The sequence below is a fragment of the Equus asinus genome, chromosome 17 (assembly GCF_041296235.1).
Source record: "Equus asinus isolate D_3611 breed Donkey chromosome 17, EquAss-T2T_v2, whole genome shotgun sequence".
Lineage (NCBI taxonomy): Eukaryota > Metazoa > Chordata > Mammalia > Perissodactyla > Equidae > Equus > Equus asinus.
The window spans coordinates 42,682,406-42,698,810 of NC_091806.1; the positions used below are offsets into that span (position 1 = coordinate 42,682,406).

General features: G+C 60.3%; 1 protein-coding gene across 34 annotated transcripts in view; it reads right to left on the reverse strand.

Moving 5' to 3' along the window:
* NRXN2 (neurexin 2) overlaps nt 1-16,405 on the reverse strand; it is a 106,926-nt gene that overhangs the window by 28,497 nt on the left and 62,024 nt on the right. For 30 of the 34 annotated variants that reach the window (XM_044762348.2, XM_044762345.2, XM_044762347.2 and 27 more), the window contains 4 exons: nt 15,717-16,098; nt 14,896-15,086; nt 13,090-13,263; nt 12,600-12,719 (listed from right to left, as the gene is read on the reverse strand). In XM_044762348.2, coding sequence (XP_044618283.1) covers nt 12,600-12,719; nt 13,090-13,263; nt 14,896-15,086; nt 15,717-16,098 — 867 coding nt within the window. Of the gene's footprint in view, nt 1-6,989; nt 7,764-12,599; nt 12,720-13,089; nt 13,264-14,895; nt 15,087-15,716; nt 16,099-16,405 lie in introns of those variants that run through there. The other 4 variants (XM_070488106.1, XM_070488103.1, XM_070488104.1 and 1 more) reach the window with 3 other exon arrangements.

Consider the following 16,405-nt stretch of genomic DNA (forward strand, 5'->3'; position numbering starts at 1 on the left):
GTGGGGCTAGAGCTGAGCAGGCACCGAGGCAAAAGGAGCCCCAGGCTATGGCGAGAGGATGAGGCGGGCGTTCAGCTCTGACTCATAGCCTGCAGGCTGGCGCCCCTCCAACACCTGTCCCCACCCCCTCCCAAGCCCCTGGAAACCCAGAAACCAGTTTGCCCAGGACTCCCAGCTTCGGCTCCCAACTAGGGGGCTGCCTAGATTCCAAAACAGGGGGGTCCTGGAGCCCTGCCCAGAAAAGAAGAGACAGACATGGGGAGGGGCATAGAGATTCACAGCCAGAGGAGGAAGGAGGCAGAGAGACAGATGGACAGAGAAGGACAGAGAGGGGTGTAGGTGAGAGAAAGTGGGAGAGTGGGAGCCAGAGATGAAGGCTCACTCTCCTGCCCTCCCCCACCCCACCCCCTCTCCCCCCTCTGTCTCCTCTTTGCCATCCGGCTGCCGGGGGCGGTGTGAGGTCCCTAACGATCTCAGCCCCAAAATAAACCCCATTAGTCTCCACGTTCCCTCCTGCGGCTGACTGGGCTCCCTGGGGGTGGGGGGCAGGCTGGCTAGGGTGGGGGTGGGGGGCTGGTCACCCAGTTTCCAGGAAGGGAGCCTTGTCTGGGAGGCCTAGAGGACTAGGACTCTGGGCCCTTCAGAGAAGGGGAGAGAACAATCTTGCATTCTTTAGAATCCAAACAGAGCAGATGAGATTCATAAAATGCTTAATTAAATAATTAGCCACTAACGACTCCTCTCAAAGCACTTCTTGGGGGAGAGGGGTTCAGGGGAGACTCATCCAGAGAGAAGGAGAGAGGCACATGGGGCCTGAGGGCAAAGCCTGGAGTAGGCTGAGAGGAAAGTGGGGCCTTGGGGGTGGGAGAGCCCTGGGTGGGGATGGAAGGCCTGGGGGGTTAGGGAGCCCAGGAGGCAGGACCTCCCCGCTCAGGAGAGCCTGAGGCCCTTCCAAGGAGCAGACCCGCTCTACCCAGATGGCGGCCCCCCTGGTAACACTAAGGCCGGGCCCTGGTGCACCTTGGGGTCCCTCACCTCAGGGACTCAGGAGCCCCACTGTAGTGCAGGGATAAGGGGGCTCTTTCCCAGGAAGCTCCTAGGCCCCCAAAGGAGAGAGGACTCCTGAGTCCTTGGAGGGAGGCACCATCTGCAGGCCCAGGAGGAGCTGAGGGGAGAAGTGGAGGCTGCTGCCTGGGTCCCAGAGGGGCAGTGAGGCCAGCACGGGGTTGGGGGAGGGGCCGCAGGAGCTGTTCCCCAGGGCACTTGTCATCACTGCCCTCCATCTCCCCAGGCAGGGCCAGAGAGGGGAGATGATCCCCCCTAGGCAGGCCAGGGGGCAAGAACCACCTGGAAGTCACCACAGCATGCTGCTGAGAAAGCACCCCCAGCACATAGAGCCTGGCTCAGCCCCTTCCAAACCCAGGTGTCCTCTCTACCTGGGGGCCCTGGAGGCCTGGCGGTGAGGGTTAAAGCCTCAGGATGGGGCCCCAAGCCCGGGATGGAAAGTTGGCTGGGGGCGGGGCACACGGGAGCCGCACCCCCACCCCAGGCCGTTCTCGTTCTCGGCCTGGAAAGGGCAGGACCCGAAGGCAGGCAGGGCAGGCCTCAGCAGTAACCTCTCTCCACTCCCAGCACTGCAGCACTCAGGAAAACCGGCTGTTTCCATGGCAACCGTAATACCCGGGGTCCTCCCTTCCCCCTCCACTCACTCACAAGCTGCACGTCCAAATTTGGGGGTTGGGGGGGCCAGGGGAGCTGAGATGCTGACCCTCCTCCACACACCACCCCCTCCCGGCCTCCCTGCCCAGAAGCTGCTCCGTCTTCACCCCCTGGGCTCCAGGCCTCCCAATCAGACGGAGGAAGGGCTTACACGGTTCCTTGGTCCCCCAGACCAGGCAAGGAAACCCCATCTACCCCATCTGCCCGGCGCCTCCTCCCAAATCTCCCAGGTCTAGGGGAAAAGAGGCCCGTTTGCCTCAAGTGCCCCACCCCACGAACCCAGACAGCACATCACCCTGGAGAGAGCCCTGCCCCAGCGCAGAGAGGGCCTGAGGCACATGCCCACTGGGCAGTGAGGCTGCAGGGATCCGAGGCGGCGCCGGCCCCCCCAAGCCCCAAGCCCCAGGCCCGATGGCAGACACTCCCCAGTGACGCACCCACAGACCCCACACCCACACACAGGCGGCGACGCACCCAGCTGCACACAAAGACCCAGTGTGGAGCGGCAGACCCCCGACGGGAGCGGCGGGGCGGCCGGGAAACATGGCGGTAAGCGCACAAAGGCAGGCCGGGCAGGCGGCGCGAGGGCAGGGCTGGCACCGCGCAGGACGGGCCGGGCGCACACGTCCCCGCCCCCGGGCCGGCCGCGCGCAGGCCGCCCACCGCCCGCCAGGCTCCCGCGTCCCCAGCCCAGGCGCTGCTCGCCGGCCTCCCCCGGGATTGACTGCCAGCTGTTCTCACACTGCAGCCAGTTTATTACGCTGGGCGGGCCTGTTAAAGCCCGAGGGCGTTTATCACCCTGCGGGGGCATCGGGGTGGAGAGACACTTCTTGGGCAGAAGAGGTAAAGGATGAATGGTTTATTGGACTGGGGCGGCAGTAATTACCCTGGGGAGACAGTTCTCTCCCCAGCACCGCGCTCCGGCCGGAGGGCGCAGGGGGCTCGCGGTGGGGAGGACGCGGGCGGGGGCGGGGCTCCGCCGGGTCCCTCCCTGGCCGCCGCGCGCTCCGGAGGCGCCTCCCGCCTCTCACCCCACAGGCTGTCCTCTGCCCTGGCCACTGGAATCCCCGGGGGGAGGGACGGAGCCATGGAGCTCAGGACATATCTAGAACCTCTGAAAGGTTCCAGGAAGGCTGTGGGGAAGAGAGGAGCTAAAGCCAAGGCCCAGGATGATGCCCTAGAGGGGTCCCGACCCATCGTTTTTGACCTCCCCAGCAAACGCGAGTGAGCTCCATTGTGCACATTTCAGAGGGGCACACACCCCTGAAGCCCCAGGGAGAGAGCCTCTGGCCGGACACAACATGCCCCGGGCACAGGGGCCCGCCCCCCAGAGGCCCAGGTTGGCACCTTCTGCCTACACCCAACCGTGGTCCCCTCAATGCCTCCTAGACCCAGAAGTTCACTGATCCAGTAAAAGGCTAAATGATCAAGAACCTTCCATACAGTTCCCACACACCTGCATTCTACAAAAAAACCAACCATGAATAATGGTTAGCTAACCGAGACCCAAACAACATAATGGTCCCTGTGAAAACCCCCATGCAGTGACGCCCGCCCGTGTGGTTAAAGCTCTGTGTGCAGACCCTCCATGTGCCTGTCTCCCTGCGGCATCAGCAGCCATGACAAAACCCTTCTGACAGATCCACAGTCTCGAGAGGAGGAATGTCCTGCAAGAGCCAGAGAAGCTTCCCAGGTGCCCACGGCCCACACCAGCTCTTCGTATGTGGACCCTCACAACCCAGGAGCATCTCCACAGATCCAGATCCCTGGGCTCAGCTCTCTCTCTCGACTGAGAATCTCAGAACAACATCCCCTCAATTCAGAAGCCCATTCTTGGCCACGAACCATGCAGTCAGAAATCCAAGTTAACACACCCATATCCAGAATCGAAATAAATGCCAGCCCCCTTTATAAGCTGGAGAGATGAGTCTAGCATCCTTGGAAGCTGTCAACTCAGAACTGAGCTGGGATTGACCCCTCTGCTCCTGGCTACAGAGGGTACCAGAAATAAAGTTCGGGGGCTGAACCCAGAATCGGGGTCAAGGACCAGGAGAGTGTCACCTCCTCAGGCCATTTTTAGGACTCAGGTGTCCTGGTCCTCCCATGGCCAGACCCACATCAGGTGCAGGAGTGTCAATAGGTGTCTGCCAGGTCGGTAGGATATTATGTAACAGGAGGGTTTGTGGGGTGGGAGGGTAAGTGGAGGAAAGAATGAAGAGAAGGAGGGAAGGAAGGTCGGGAGAGATGCAGGGAGAACCCGAGAGAAGGGAAGTGGAGAAGCAGGTGCAGAAAGAGAGGCCCTCTCAACCTGGGGGATGCCAGGGAGACGTTGGGGCAGAGAGGAGAGGTCTCCCTTGGCCTAGAAAGGTCTCCCAAGCTGGCCTCTTTCTCTAGCCAAGCATGGGGTCCCAAGAGAAGCCTGTCTTTTCACCTCCCCTTGTGGCTAAGGTGAGCAGAGCTGGGGCCTGGCTATGCCAGGTGGCCTCCTGCTTACTCTTCTCTCTGTCTTTGACCCTCTTCCTTCCTCTCACCTGCCTGCTCCTCCACTCAGTCTCCCACCACCTTCCATCACTGTCCTGCAGTGCCCTCCAGCTCCTCCTCTGCTTCCATGTGGCACTGGGCGACCATGGGCCCTCTTGGGGCTGTTTTTCTCCTCTGCACAGGAAAGGGGTGGCCATCTCCGAGGCAGTCCCAAGGCCAACATTCCATAGGTTCCCACCCACCCCATGCTCTTTCCTCCATTTTCTCTCCCTCTCACCCAGCTCTTTGCATCCTGACTCCAGCTCCTTTACTGAGCCTTCCTCTGGCACGCCAGCTCCCAGGCCCCTCCTTCCAATCTGCTCATCTCCCCTGGACCAGCTCCTCTGCCCTTTCCCTTCCTCTTTCACCTCCTTTCTCGTTCACCCCACAATATTCTCCCCCAATGTCCCTGGCTCCCCTTTCCCATCTTGCCCCTTCACGCCTCTCCTCATTGCCCAGAAAGGCCATGTCCTATCTAGGCCCCTTTGGGAGCAACACTGGGCCTCAAGGGAGCTGGGGGGGGGGGGGGTGGACAACGAAGAGGAGGGAGGAAAGCAAAGAGGACCAGAGAGCTCGTGGGGAGGAGAAAAAGGGAGTTAGGATCAGGAGCAAGGTGTGGGGAGGGAAGTGGAAGAAGAGCGAGAGCCTGGAGAGCAGTGCATGGAGGAGCCCAGCTGGGACAGCCTAGATGACAGTGCTGGGAGAGACAAGAAAGCAACGAAGAGGAGCGTTGGAAGGGCCGCTCCTGGGAAGCGGATGAAGAGAGAGTAAAGGCATGAAAAACGAGAGGAAAATGAAGTAGGAGAAAGAGAAGAAGAATAGAAAAGGGAGTGAAAGGTTGGAAGTGATACGGGGGAACAAAGATTGGGAAGTAAGGATGGACAGAGATAGAACAATAATGAGGAGGCAGAGAAGTGCAGAAATGGGAGGTCACGAGGGGCATAGATGGGAAGTGATGAAGATACAGGCATGGAAGATGAGAGAGGAAAAAAACGGAGTGAAGATATGAGAAGTGATGGAAGCACAGAAATTGGAGGCAACAAGGGTACAGAGTGAGAACTGGTGAGGGCACAGTGATGAGAGATGATGGGAGTCAAGATAAGAGGTGATGGGAGCTTGGAGATGTCAAAGTACCAAAATGGGAGGTGATGGGGGCACAGAGATGGGAAGTGATGGGAAGACAGATATGGAGATACAGAAATGGGAGGTGATGAAGGGCTGAGATGAGGGCCAAAGGTGAAAAGTGATGAGGTACAGAGATGGGTGGTGATTAGGTGCAGAGATGGGAGGTGATGTGTGGTACAATATGGGAGGTGAGAGAGGTACAGAAATGGGAGGTGAGAGAGGTACAGAGATGGAGGTAATGGGGGACAACCCCTATGGAAAGTGATGGCAAGGTACAGAGATGGGAGGTGATGTGGAGTACAGAGAAGGGAAGTAATGAGTGGACTAAAACAGCAGGTGATGGGGTCTCTGGGATGGGAGGAGACAGGAGCTCAGAGATGGAATGTGAAGGAAGGACTCAGATGGGAAGTGATGGGGTTTTACATGGAAATGAAATAAAGGGTGAAGAGAGATGGACATGGAGGTAATGGAAGTACAATGATTGGAAGTTACGGGTGCAGTGATGGGAAGTGATGGGGGCACAGAGAATATGGAGGACAGAGATGGAAGGTGGCAGGTACAGAGATGGGAAGAATGGCAGACAGAATGATAGGCGTCTAAGATATGAAGTGATGAGCAGACTGAGATGGGGGGTGATGAAGGGCAGAAGTGAGAAGTGATCGAGGTCAGAAATGGAAGCTGATGGGGTCTGAGAGGGAATGTGAAGTGGGTTTTGAGATGGAAGGTTGTGTGGTGCTGAGATAAGAGGTGATAGTAAGTGGAAAGTGATAGAGGACTGAGACCGGAGGTGAGGGGGAAACTGGGATGGGAGGTGAAGGGGAGACTGGGCTGGGGGAACATAAATTCCAAGCAATAGGGCTACAGCGGTGAGAGATGCTGGGGATCAGAGATGCAGAGGTGTGGAAGGGAGAAACCGGAGATGAAGGGAAGGAGGCTGGGAGGATGATGGGACAGTGGAGTGAGTTCGGGAGAGATTGTTCGGGAGGTGGTGGAAGGACAGTAAGGGGAAAAGAAGGAAGGTTGCTGGAGGGACAGAGGTGAAATAGAGACAGATATGAGGAGGTGAAAGAGGAAGAGATAGGACATGTCAGAGGCAGAGATGATACATGGGACAGACATGGGAGGGTACGTATTGGAGGACAAAGATAAGAAGATGACAGGGTACAGAAATGCTAGACCAGCAATGTGAAGGTGATGGGGAGGCAGAGGTGGAGGTAAGCCAGATGGAGAAATGATAAGGGCAGAGACGGAGGAGGTGATGAGGAAGAGAAACCCAGAAGGGAGAGCTGGATGGAGAGGATAAAAGGGCAGAGATAGGGCAGTGAGGGGGTAACCGAACCAGGAAGGTGATAAACCAGAGGTAGGGACAAGGAGGTGAGGACGAGGCAAGGAATGAAAGTGATGAAGACAGAAACGAGGTGATAAAGGGACGCGGGGGGTGATGGAGAGGCGAGGGTGGGGCTGAGAGGATGAGAGCCGAAGATGGTAGGTGAGGGGAGCGGGCCCGCAAAGCAGAGGGGCCGGGCCTCGCGCGCACAGGCTGGGGTGCGGCCCGCCGGGCCAGGGCCGCGCACACGGAGGCCCGGGGGGCCAGCCGGCCGGCCGCTATCAGCAGCGCCACTTACCGTGCCCGCCGCGGGTGAGGAAGGGCATGCGGTTGATGGCGATGGGCACGGTGCCGTGCTTGCTGTGGAAGTGGTGGACGTGGTGGGTGGTGCTGAGGCTGGAGGACACCCGGGCCCCCTCGGCCGCCCCCAGCAGCAGCAGCAGCAGCAGTAGCGGCAACAGAGGTGGTGGCGGCGGCGGCGGCGGCGGCGGCGGCAGGGGCCCGGCCAGGGCGGGGGGGCGGCGAGGGCACCCCCCCGGCCCGCTCCCCCCGGGGGGCATTTCGGCCCGGGGAGGCCGCCTCACAGCCCCATGGCCGGGGGCGGGGACGCGGGGCTGCGTAGCCCCGCGAAGCCCCCCTCCGGCTCCGAGCCCCGGGAGGGGGGTAGGGGTGAAGAGAAGGAAAACCAGAGCCCAAGCCTCGGTCCGGAGCCAACGAAATCAACTGGATCCCGCCGGGGAATCCGGGGTCCGCGGAGCGGCAACGCCAAGGTCCAGAACGCCTGGGTCCATCGCGAGGAGCTAAGGGTCTCCCCGCATCCCAGCGGGGTCGGAGCGGCGCAGAGGGCCGTCAGAAGGCCGGGGGAGCGCCCGGGGGAGGGGGCATGGTGCCGGGTGGAGAGGTAGGGGAGGCGCGAGGACCAAGCAGGGAGGGGAGAGCGGGGGAAATCCTGCGGAAAAACCGAGCCGGGGAGGGGGACTGGAGGAGAGAAGCGGGAGACGGACGGAGACCAGAGCCGGCCGCGCCGCTGCTGCCGCTGCCGCCCAACCGAGGCCCGGGGAAAGGAGGGAGCGGCCGGGGTGGGGGGGGGGGGGCGGGAGAAGGGGGAAGGGAAGCAAATCCGGGTGAGGGGGGAATGAAGGGAAGAGAGGAGGGGAGAGGAGAGGAGGGGAGCGGGGCTGAGCAGAGGAAAGGCGCGAGCCCGCGAGATTCCAGCGGAGAGATGGAGGCAGCGGAGTGTTGCTGCAGAGGCTGAGGGCTGGAAGGGAGAGCGAGGAAGGGAGAAAGGGAGGGAGGGAAGGAGGGGAGTGGAGAGGGGAGAGGAGGGGGAGCGCGGGAGGAGGAGGGGGCAGGGCGGAGGGACCAGAGCGGCTCCCGATCTGCGGGCGGCGCTGGGCAGCTCCGCCGCGCGGCACCTGGCTAGCCGGCTCGGCGCTCGCCTCTCCTCTGCGCGCGCCCCGCCCCTCCCGCGCGCCCGGGCGCGCGCTCCCCTCCCGCCCCCTCTGGAGAAGGGGCCTTGCTGAATAATTGAACAGGACTGAGGCTAGCAAGAGAGGCCTTTCTCTTCCTCTTCCTCCCCTCCCCCCGCACCTGGACGAACCCCAATAGTGCTCGCTGGTCCAGCGCGCAGAGACGTGGCCACGGCCACCTCCGCACGCACCCCTCGGAACACACGTGCACGCTAGGATGTGGACAGGCTTGGGTCTGAAGACACCCACGTGCCCATACAGGCACCAGTGTGCGTGCACGCACACATAGGCTCAGACATATACATGCACACATGTGCTCACGAACTCACACTCAGCCGAGCGTGTACACGTGCTCACATGTGCACATAGCTACGTGTTTGGTAACAGGCAATGAACGGCCAACAAACACCTCCTCCCAGCTCACCCTCCAAAAACAGGGTCACCCATATGCATACAATGCACCCAGAGCCTCAGAGGTACTCAAGAGTAGACACACCACACACATACAGGCTCTTTGCCACCTCCCCAAAAGGGTGCTCCCCTACCCCTTCCCCCTCCCCCCTCCCACAGCCCTCCTGGACTCCTCCAATCCTTTCCACTTCCTCTGCCCCACCCCCAGCCTCAACCTTTCCCTGGGGGGGAGGGGTCCAGGACATCTGTCCACTGAGTGTCCCACTTGGGCCAAAACCCTTCCTGGGCCACTTATGTCCAGCTGAGGAAGCCATTTCTCCTTCTAGGTACCCCTCCACCGGGATCTGCCCCGTAGATTTTTGGGGACCTCTGGGAAGCACTTGTCATAGCCCGAGAGGTAAGTTCAGGCAGGTTCCTTTCCCTCCATCTGGATGCCACCTCCGCACCCACATCAGCCTGGGCTCCGTGAGATGATGCTCTACTGGGACAGGGGGAGAGGGTGTGAGGGGGAGGCAGAGGGTAGAGAAGGAGGAAAAGAGTCAGGGAGGAGGAGACCGGACTTGGAAGGAGCCGAAGAAACAGTGCGGTAGAGTGAGGAGGAGATGTGGTGAAGAAAGGGCAAGAAGAAGGGGGTGACGTGAGAAAGGGGAGTGAGAATGAGGGCTGGTTCCCACTTATTGATCCTGAATTCCGTTGTGGAGCAAAAACTGTCACTATGAGCCCCACACGTGCTGCACCCAGCTCTTGGATGCAGTCAGGACCCGGGACAGCTCCTCTGTTGGGGCTGTCAGCCCTGCAACCTTGCTAGATGCCAGGGCCCCATTTGGCCCCCAGCCCTTCAGAAGTGAAGAAAGGGGGTCCTCAGAGGCCCCCCCAAGAGGAGGCTCCAATGTGATGCGTGGCACCACGAGGGGGGAGAGACTGCAGGCTGGGGCCCCCAGAGACTTGTTCTCCTGCCCTCTCCATCTCATGTTTGTGCCCTGGAATATAGACCGACAGAGCTCTGAGACGGCAGAAAATTTATGGTCCCAGAGAGAGAGAGGGAGGAGCTGGTGGCGAGAGGAGAGGAAGGGAAACCGCCTGGAGGCCAATCAATATCAGTGAGTGGGAAGCAGAGAGAATGGGAGGGGGTGACAGTGGGGAGCGAGGGGGGAGACAGGGGGTAAGAAAGAAGGGAGAGACAGAGGTGTGCAAGAGATCAATAGAGGCCGCAGAGATGAACAGAGCAAGTGAGGAGGTGAGACACAGACGGGGTGGGAGGGTCAGAGATGGGGAAGAACTGACTGCCTGGGGGAGGCCCGAGACACGCTCTGAAAGACGGAGCAGCAAGCAGGGAGCGCCGCATCCGGAACCTCAGCCCTCGGGTTTCGGCCGCACATCAGGAAGTGTCCCTCCTTCTAGCTTCCTTCCTCTCTCATTTCATATTCTCTTTGTCATGCTCTCTCCACTTTCCTCTCTCATCACAGAGATGGGCTCTCTGCCTCTGATCTCTCTCTTCCCTTCCCAGAGCAGACTCCTGAGCCGTAAAGAGACACAGAGGTCCACTCGCCCCCCACCCCCGTGTAGTCCCCATGTCACAGATGGAGAAACTGAGACCACAAGTGGGGAAAAGCTGTCCTGAAGATCGGACCTCTCCTCATCCCAGTCTCCCCACACCCCAAACAGACAGCTCCACACCCCACCCCAGCCCTCTGAGGACACCTTGGCCATCCCCCCCCTCCCCCCTCTCTTCAGGTGCAGGGCCCTTGGTGCCCAGTGGTGCCCCAGGGCCTTCACATTCAGGCATGGAGCAAACTGAACAGGTGCCTGCTTGACCTTGTGCATCAGTGGGGCCCCAAGAAGACCAGCCATAGAGAGACAGCACCAACACGGAGCAGAGCCAAGCGTGGAGAAGCAGGAGGAGGCACAACCCCGAGAGGAGAGGGGGTTGTGGCTGGGAAAGCCCTGGCAGAGTCCCCAGCCCCCAGATTCTGGCCCTTCCCTTGAGGGGCAGAGATCTCAGAGGTCCCCCAGGCCCGGCGTTTAGAGGAGCAGCACACAGAGCCCCTCCAGCTCCTGGGTTGCACCCACCTTGTATTTACCTCCATGGCTCGCTCAGACTCTGCCACCAGACACGCAGACCAGTGCTCAGGGATGGTGACACTTCCCAAGACGTGCCCTGCTCCCCAGCCCCAACTCTCCCTGCCTCCCACCTGCCTGGAACCCAGAGAAATTGCTCTGGCCTCTCTTCCCACCCCTGCTGAAAGGTGGCGTGGCTCCCTAAACCCCCATCCATCTCTATGCCCCCTTCCAGAAGGCTCTGCCCTGTGGGAGTGTAGAGTGATGATGGGCAGTAGAGCTTCTTGGTCCTGATCCCCTGCACCCTGGGCAAGAAATGCCCACCATGGGGCATCTCACCATGGGGTCCCAGCTGAGCCCAACACTGGCACCCTGTGACTTAGGGCAAGGACCTGCCTCCCACTGAGGCCTCAGTTTCCTCATCAGTTAAGTAGGACAGTTGGTCTCTATCCCACTGCCTGCTCTGAAGAACAAATTAAAAGGGGTTTGTAAGCTACAAAACACTAAGCGATCAGTGGGGACCGTTCCTATTAAGCAGCAGTTGCCACCATCTCCAGATCTCCTGTGCATGGCTGAGCGAGATGCAGAGGAAGATGCCCGGCCCCAACCACGTCTGTGTTCCCCAGCAGCCCCTGAGCTGGCCATCGTCGGGGGGCTTCAGAAGGTACAGAGAAAGGCAGGTCAGCTGAGGAAAATCCTGAGGACAGGGTAGGGATGTGGAGGTACTCCAGGGGGACCGTGCCTGAGAGCACCAGGAAAGCGCCGAGGGAGACAGGCTGGAGATTCTTCCAAAGGAGAAGGAAAAACCAAGACGTGCCCAAGAGCCCAATCCCTGGAAGCAGTAGGTTTATCCCGGATGAGTAAGCCTCTGCAGTGTGGCCCAGAGGTAAAGGCACGGACCACGTTCTTAGCCCAGATCTACTATTAACGACCTCCAGAAATCCACTGACCCCTCCAGGCCTCCTTTTCCATGTTTGTAAGAGGGAGAAGCCCCATCCCCCTGCGTGTGCGTGTGCGTGCGTGTGTGTGTATGTGTGTCTTTTTCCAGGCAGCTGACTTGTCACATCCCTGCTCTCTCAGCAGGACATCCCAGGGAAGACCACTCGAGCGATGCCTGCGGAGGTGCGCTCTCCCCGGCCGCTGCCTCCAGCCCCATCATCCCAGGGACTCTCAGCCCCCTCAGGTAGGAGGCTGCCTCGCCCCCCTTTCTGTCCCGGCTGCCCTTCCTCCGCCAAGCCCTAACCAGCTGCTGGCCACCAACCACGGGGGACTGAAATGCTGCTGAAGCCGCCCTCTCTGCGGAGGGGCCTCTGACAGTATGCAAGCTGGCAGGCAGATGCCCAGCCAGGGAGGAGAATAACCAGGCAAGGACACAAAGGAGTGTCCTTGTGGCTCCAAGGGACCACTGCAGCTGGGGGCAAAGAGGGAACTGCACACTCGTGTCCAGAAGCCAGCTGTCCAGCGGCCTGGCCTCCTGGGACTCTCCTGAGCCTGTCCTCCGGGGCGTGGGCCTTCTTTGAGCAGGAAATAACAGGCTTCCACTGCACACTTCTGAGGACACCAGAGGAAAGGGGTGCAGGTCGACAACAGCCCCCCGCTCTGTGCAACAGTGTGTACGTGTGAGCTATGAGTACAGCATGTAGGACCATCACCAAAATCACACGGGGAGAGCAACAGAGGCTGACACCTTTGGTTATGGGTGAAGGGAGCAGCGTCCCACCAGCTCAGAATGAGGAGGGGCCATCCATCAACAGATCGCCCCAGAAACTCGGGCAGCAGCAATCCAGCACAAGCCCAAGAGATGACTCCAAGCTGTGGCTAGCAGTACCCTTGGGCTCTCATGACAAGAAGAGATGAGAAGGGAGCAAGTAGCATGGCCCTCAAAGACCCTCCCTCCCCCAGAGTAGTCCCTAGGGCTGGGGATGAGCCAGGATGTCCCCCTAACACCGCCAACCCTCCTGGGCACTCACGGTCATTGCAGATAGGGCCTCCATAGGAAGTCATGGTGCAGTCACAGGTGAAGCCATCCCATTGCTGCAAGCAGACGCCCTGGTTGGCACAAGACTCTTCGGTGCAGGTGGTGCTGGGGCCTGGAAGAGGCAGGAGGAAGGAACACCCCCCTGCTCAGCCAAGCCCCCTCCCTCCCAGGATGTGTGGAAGCTTCAGGGCCAGGCCGAGAGGCCTGCTCTCAGTTCAGCCAGGCTGAAGGGGCCAAGTACTGATGAGGGGGTGGGGAGGGGTGGGGGACTCAAGGATTGCTAGGCTTGGCCTTGAACTGTGATGAGGGGCCAGGGTGGGAAGCAACTGGAAGGGCAAATGACTCTTCACTCCCCTGTACCCCTGCCCCAGAGCTGTGGGGGGGCAGGTTCCCAGAAGGCCACTCTGCGCCCTGGTCTGCCTCTGCAGCTGGGCCTCCTACAGCCCGCCGGCTCGCCCCTAACTCCTCCACGCTACACTCACCGTCACAGCCCCTCTCCACCTGCCCGATGCGGTGCAGGGCGTCGGCGAGGAGGTCTGGGAGGCGCCCGTTGAGGTCCACCGAGGCCAGGCAGCCCTGAAAGCCATCCCGGGAGGCCACCAACTTGGGCAGGTTGCTGAACATATTCTTGCTCAGACCGCCAATGTATAACTCCCCTGCAAAGGGACAGGGGTCAAAACCTTGGCATCCCGGCCCCCAGTCCCCTCCCAGGACATCAGCATCCAGCTGTCAGGTCCTCCTGGCCTGTGGGGTCCCATCTCTTTCTTTACAACGATCCAGCGACCTGCACATCCCCACCCCCCACCTCTTCCTTCCTCCTTCACTCTGCCATCTGTCTGCTCCCCTCCCGGAGAAGCCCAGATGCCTGGGGGAGGGGGCGAGCAGCTGGAGGAACCTGCTCGGAGCTCTCTCCCACATATCTGATTCCAGTTCCGGCCTGTAATCAGGGCCTTTCATAGAGGTGCAGCCCCAGCCCCTCCACCCCCACTCCCTCCCTTCCCAGAACTCCTTCAGGCCTCTCCCAGCCTCTCCCAACCGAGTTCTCTCCTGGGGGTCTAAGCCCAGCTCCCTTCCACCCACAGCTAGGGCTTGGCCTGGGGACTCTGGGAGACTCTGGGGAGAAGCTCTCCTCAAGGACACGTGAAACCACGCATCCCTGCCTGGCCACGTCACACCTGAACCCCCGGGAATCTTGGCCACCCCGTACAGAGCCTCAGCAAGATCTGAGTCAATCCCGCTGCCCTGGCCTTGGTCTCAACACAACACAAGCCCAGCCTAGTCCACCCCTGGATTTGCTGCCACTTTGGATTATCTGTGACACATCGCCCCCTTCTGGGAGCAGGGAGAATTGGCATCACTATGCCTCCTGATCTGGCCTAGGGTCTGACCAAGGCTACTAGTTCCAACTCTGCCTCCAGCTCGCTTTGTGACCTCAGGCAAGCCATCTAGCTTCTTGAAGCTTGCGTTTCCTCCTCTCCAAGAGGGGGGTGAATTCAATGGTCTCTGAGCACCTTCTCCAAGCCTGAACAGTCTGAGTCACACTGACGCCCAGGGCTGAGAGCTGCTTTGGGTGTGTGAAGGAGGTCACTCACGTTGTCTCAATGGGCTCTGGAGAAGCTGTGGGCCTCGTCCTCACTCCTGTTGCAACACCCCAACCTCTAGGCTCACCCTACCCTTCCCTGCTCTCTCAGCCACCCGTTCTTGGGGCAGGTGACGACTGCTTCCCTAGCTATGGAAGAGGCGCTGGGGAATGTGGGGCCCTGCTGGGACACGGAGCCCACCAGGGAGCCTGGGTCCAAAAAAGTCCCCAGAGCTAGCCCAGCCAATGCCCGAGGTGCATGACCAGGGCAGCATGCAAGGCCCCAGCAACTGTTACTGCCTCCTCCCCTCATCCACCGCCCCCTCCTACCCCAGCCGGGGGAGGCATCTGCCAGGACACCAAGCTCCCTATTCGCTCTCCAGCCCTCAACCAAGGCAGGCTTCTCAACCTCGGAGGTCCAGGAGGTCTTCAGAAGCCCTGTGCCACCTACTCCTAGCTCTAGAGTGAGGCCATCCCGTGATCAGGCTTTCCGTGTTGAGAGGGCAGCCTCGGAGGAGAGCTGAGCAGAACTTTGACAGGAAAGTGTCAGGCTGGACAGAGTGGAGAATGGGAAAGAGAGATGGAAACCATGAGGGGGAAAGAGGGAGAATCACGTGAGTGAAAGAGCATCCCGGGTCGGGGTGATCTTGCTGGGGTCGCGGGGTATCTGGGCTAGGGCCAGGCCTTCTGCAGAGGCCCCAGGCCCCACCTTTGAGATCGAGGTTTCGGGCGCCATTGGAGTGCTGCGTGACAGTGCGGGAGTCAATCTTGAGCGTGTGCACGTTGCCTGGGTCCCGGGACACCACCACGTTGTGCCACTGGTTGTCATTGACTGGTTTGTCTGAGTTCCCCTTCATCAAGGACGGGCCATTCCCCAGGTCAAACACGTAGTGGATGTACCTGCCCCACAGTAGGGAGGAGACACTGGGTCAAGTGGGGGCGGCGCTGGGAAGGCGGGGTAAGGAGGAGCTATGGCTGGCAGGGGTCCTAGTGCCATGGGACGAAGGGTAGAGAGGGAGACCCCATAGTGGACGGACCCAGAACAAACAGCAAGAGGACTCTGGTTGAGGTCCCATCATGGGGAGAATGTGAGGGGGGAGGGCCACAGATGAGCTGGCTCCTGTGACAGGCTCAGAAGAGGAGCTGGTGCGGGGGGAGGTCTGTGGGGGCAGCAGGGTCCTCTGGGGGCTAGGACAGAGCTGCTGTAGGATGGGGTCTCCTCAGGCAAGAGAGGCCATAGGAACATGGCCCTGTCTTCTGCCTGTAGAGAGGGCTGGAGGGCCTGAGCTAGGATGGGGAACGGAGAACACATATAACTGGGAAAGTCCTGGCAAGGAAGTAACTGCGGAGTCACCAGGTGGAAGAGGGGTGCTGCGTCTCCATCTTGGCTAGTGGCTGGTCCCCAAGTGGAATCTTGACCTGTGGCTTGGGGGGATTAGATATTTCAGCCAGTGGCTGGGGGAGCTCTATCCTAGTCAGCAGGGGGAGGGGACCACTTCCTCGACAGCGGTGCAGTGCCCAGCACCTCACCCCTTGACCAGCTCGATGACAATGAAGTCATTGCCGTTGCCGGAGTTGAACAGGAGAAGCCCGTCGGGGGCCGTGGTCTTGAACTGGAAGAAGAGGTGCATGGAGGCGTAAGCTTGGAGCGTGGCGAGTGCCAGGTAGCTGCTGCGACTCTTGAAGGTGACAGGGTCAGCCACGATGGCGCGCAGGCCAAAGCGAGCATTGAGCTCGCAGTAGGTGATGTCGCCATCCTTGCACTGGTCCATGTAGGGCTGGCCGTTGAACATCAGCCCGCTCAGGTGCCCGATGAAGTTGGAGGGCACGACGGAGATGAAACGCCGCTCCGTCATGATGCCCGTCTCAATGTTGTGGAACTCCAGCCGGGTATGGGCTCCTGCCATCTGTCCTGCTCGGGACAGGAGATGGAGATGAAGGGGGTGGCTTTGGGGCACAGACTGTAGGATCATTCCTGGGGCTGGGCCTTGGGTCCTCCCCTCCACACAAGGGCCACATGGGAGAGACATCAGCAGACGCCCTCAGGTAGGTGCTGGCAGCAAGCGCAGCTCCTGGATCCGGGAGAAATTGTGGGACTTGCTTGTGTAGGGCTAACAGGCCTGCAGGGAAATGCTGCCTGCGGGAGCTGAAATGGTCCCTGGGGTCCAGGTCCCCATTATATACCACCCCCGAGGGAGAGATGCAGCAGCAACTTGCTG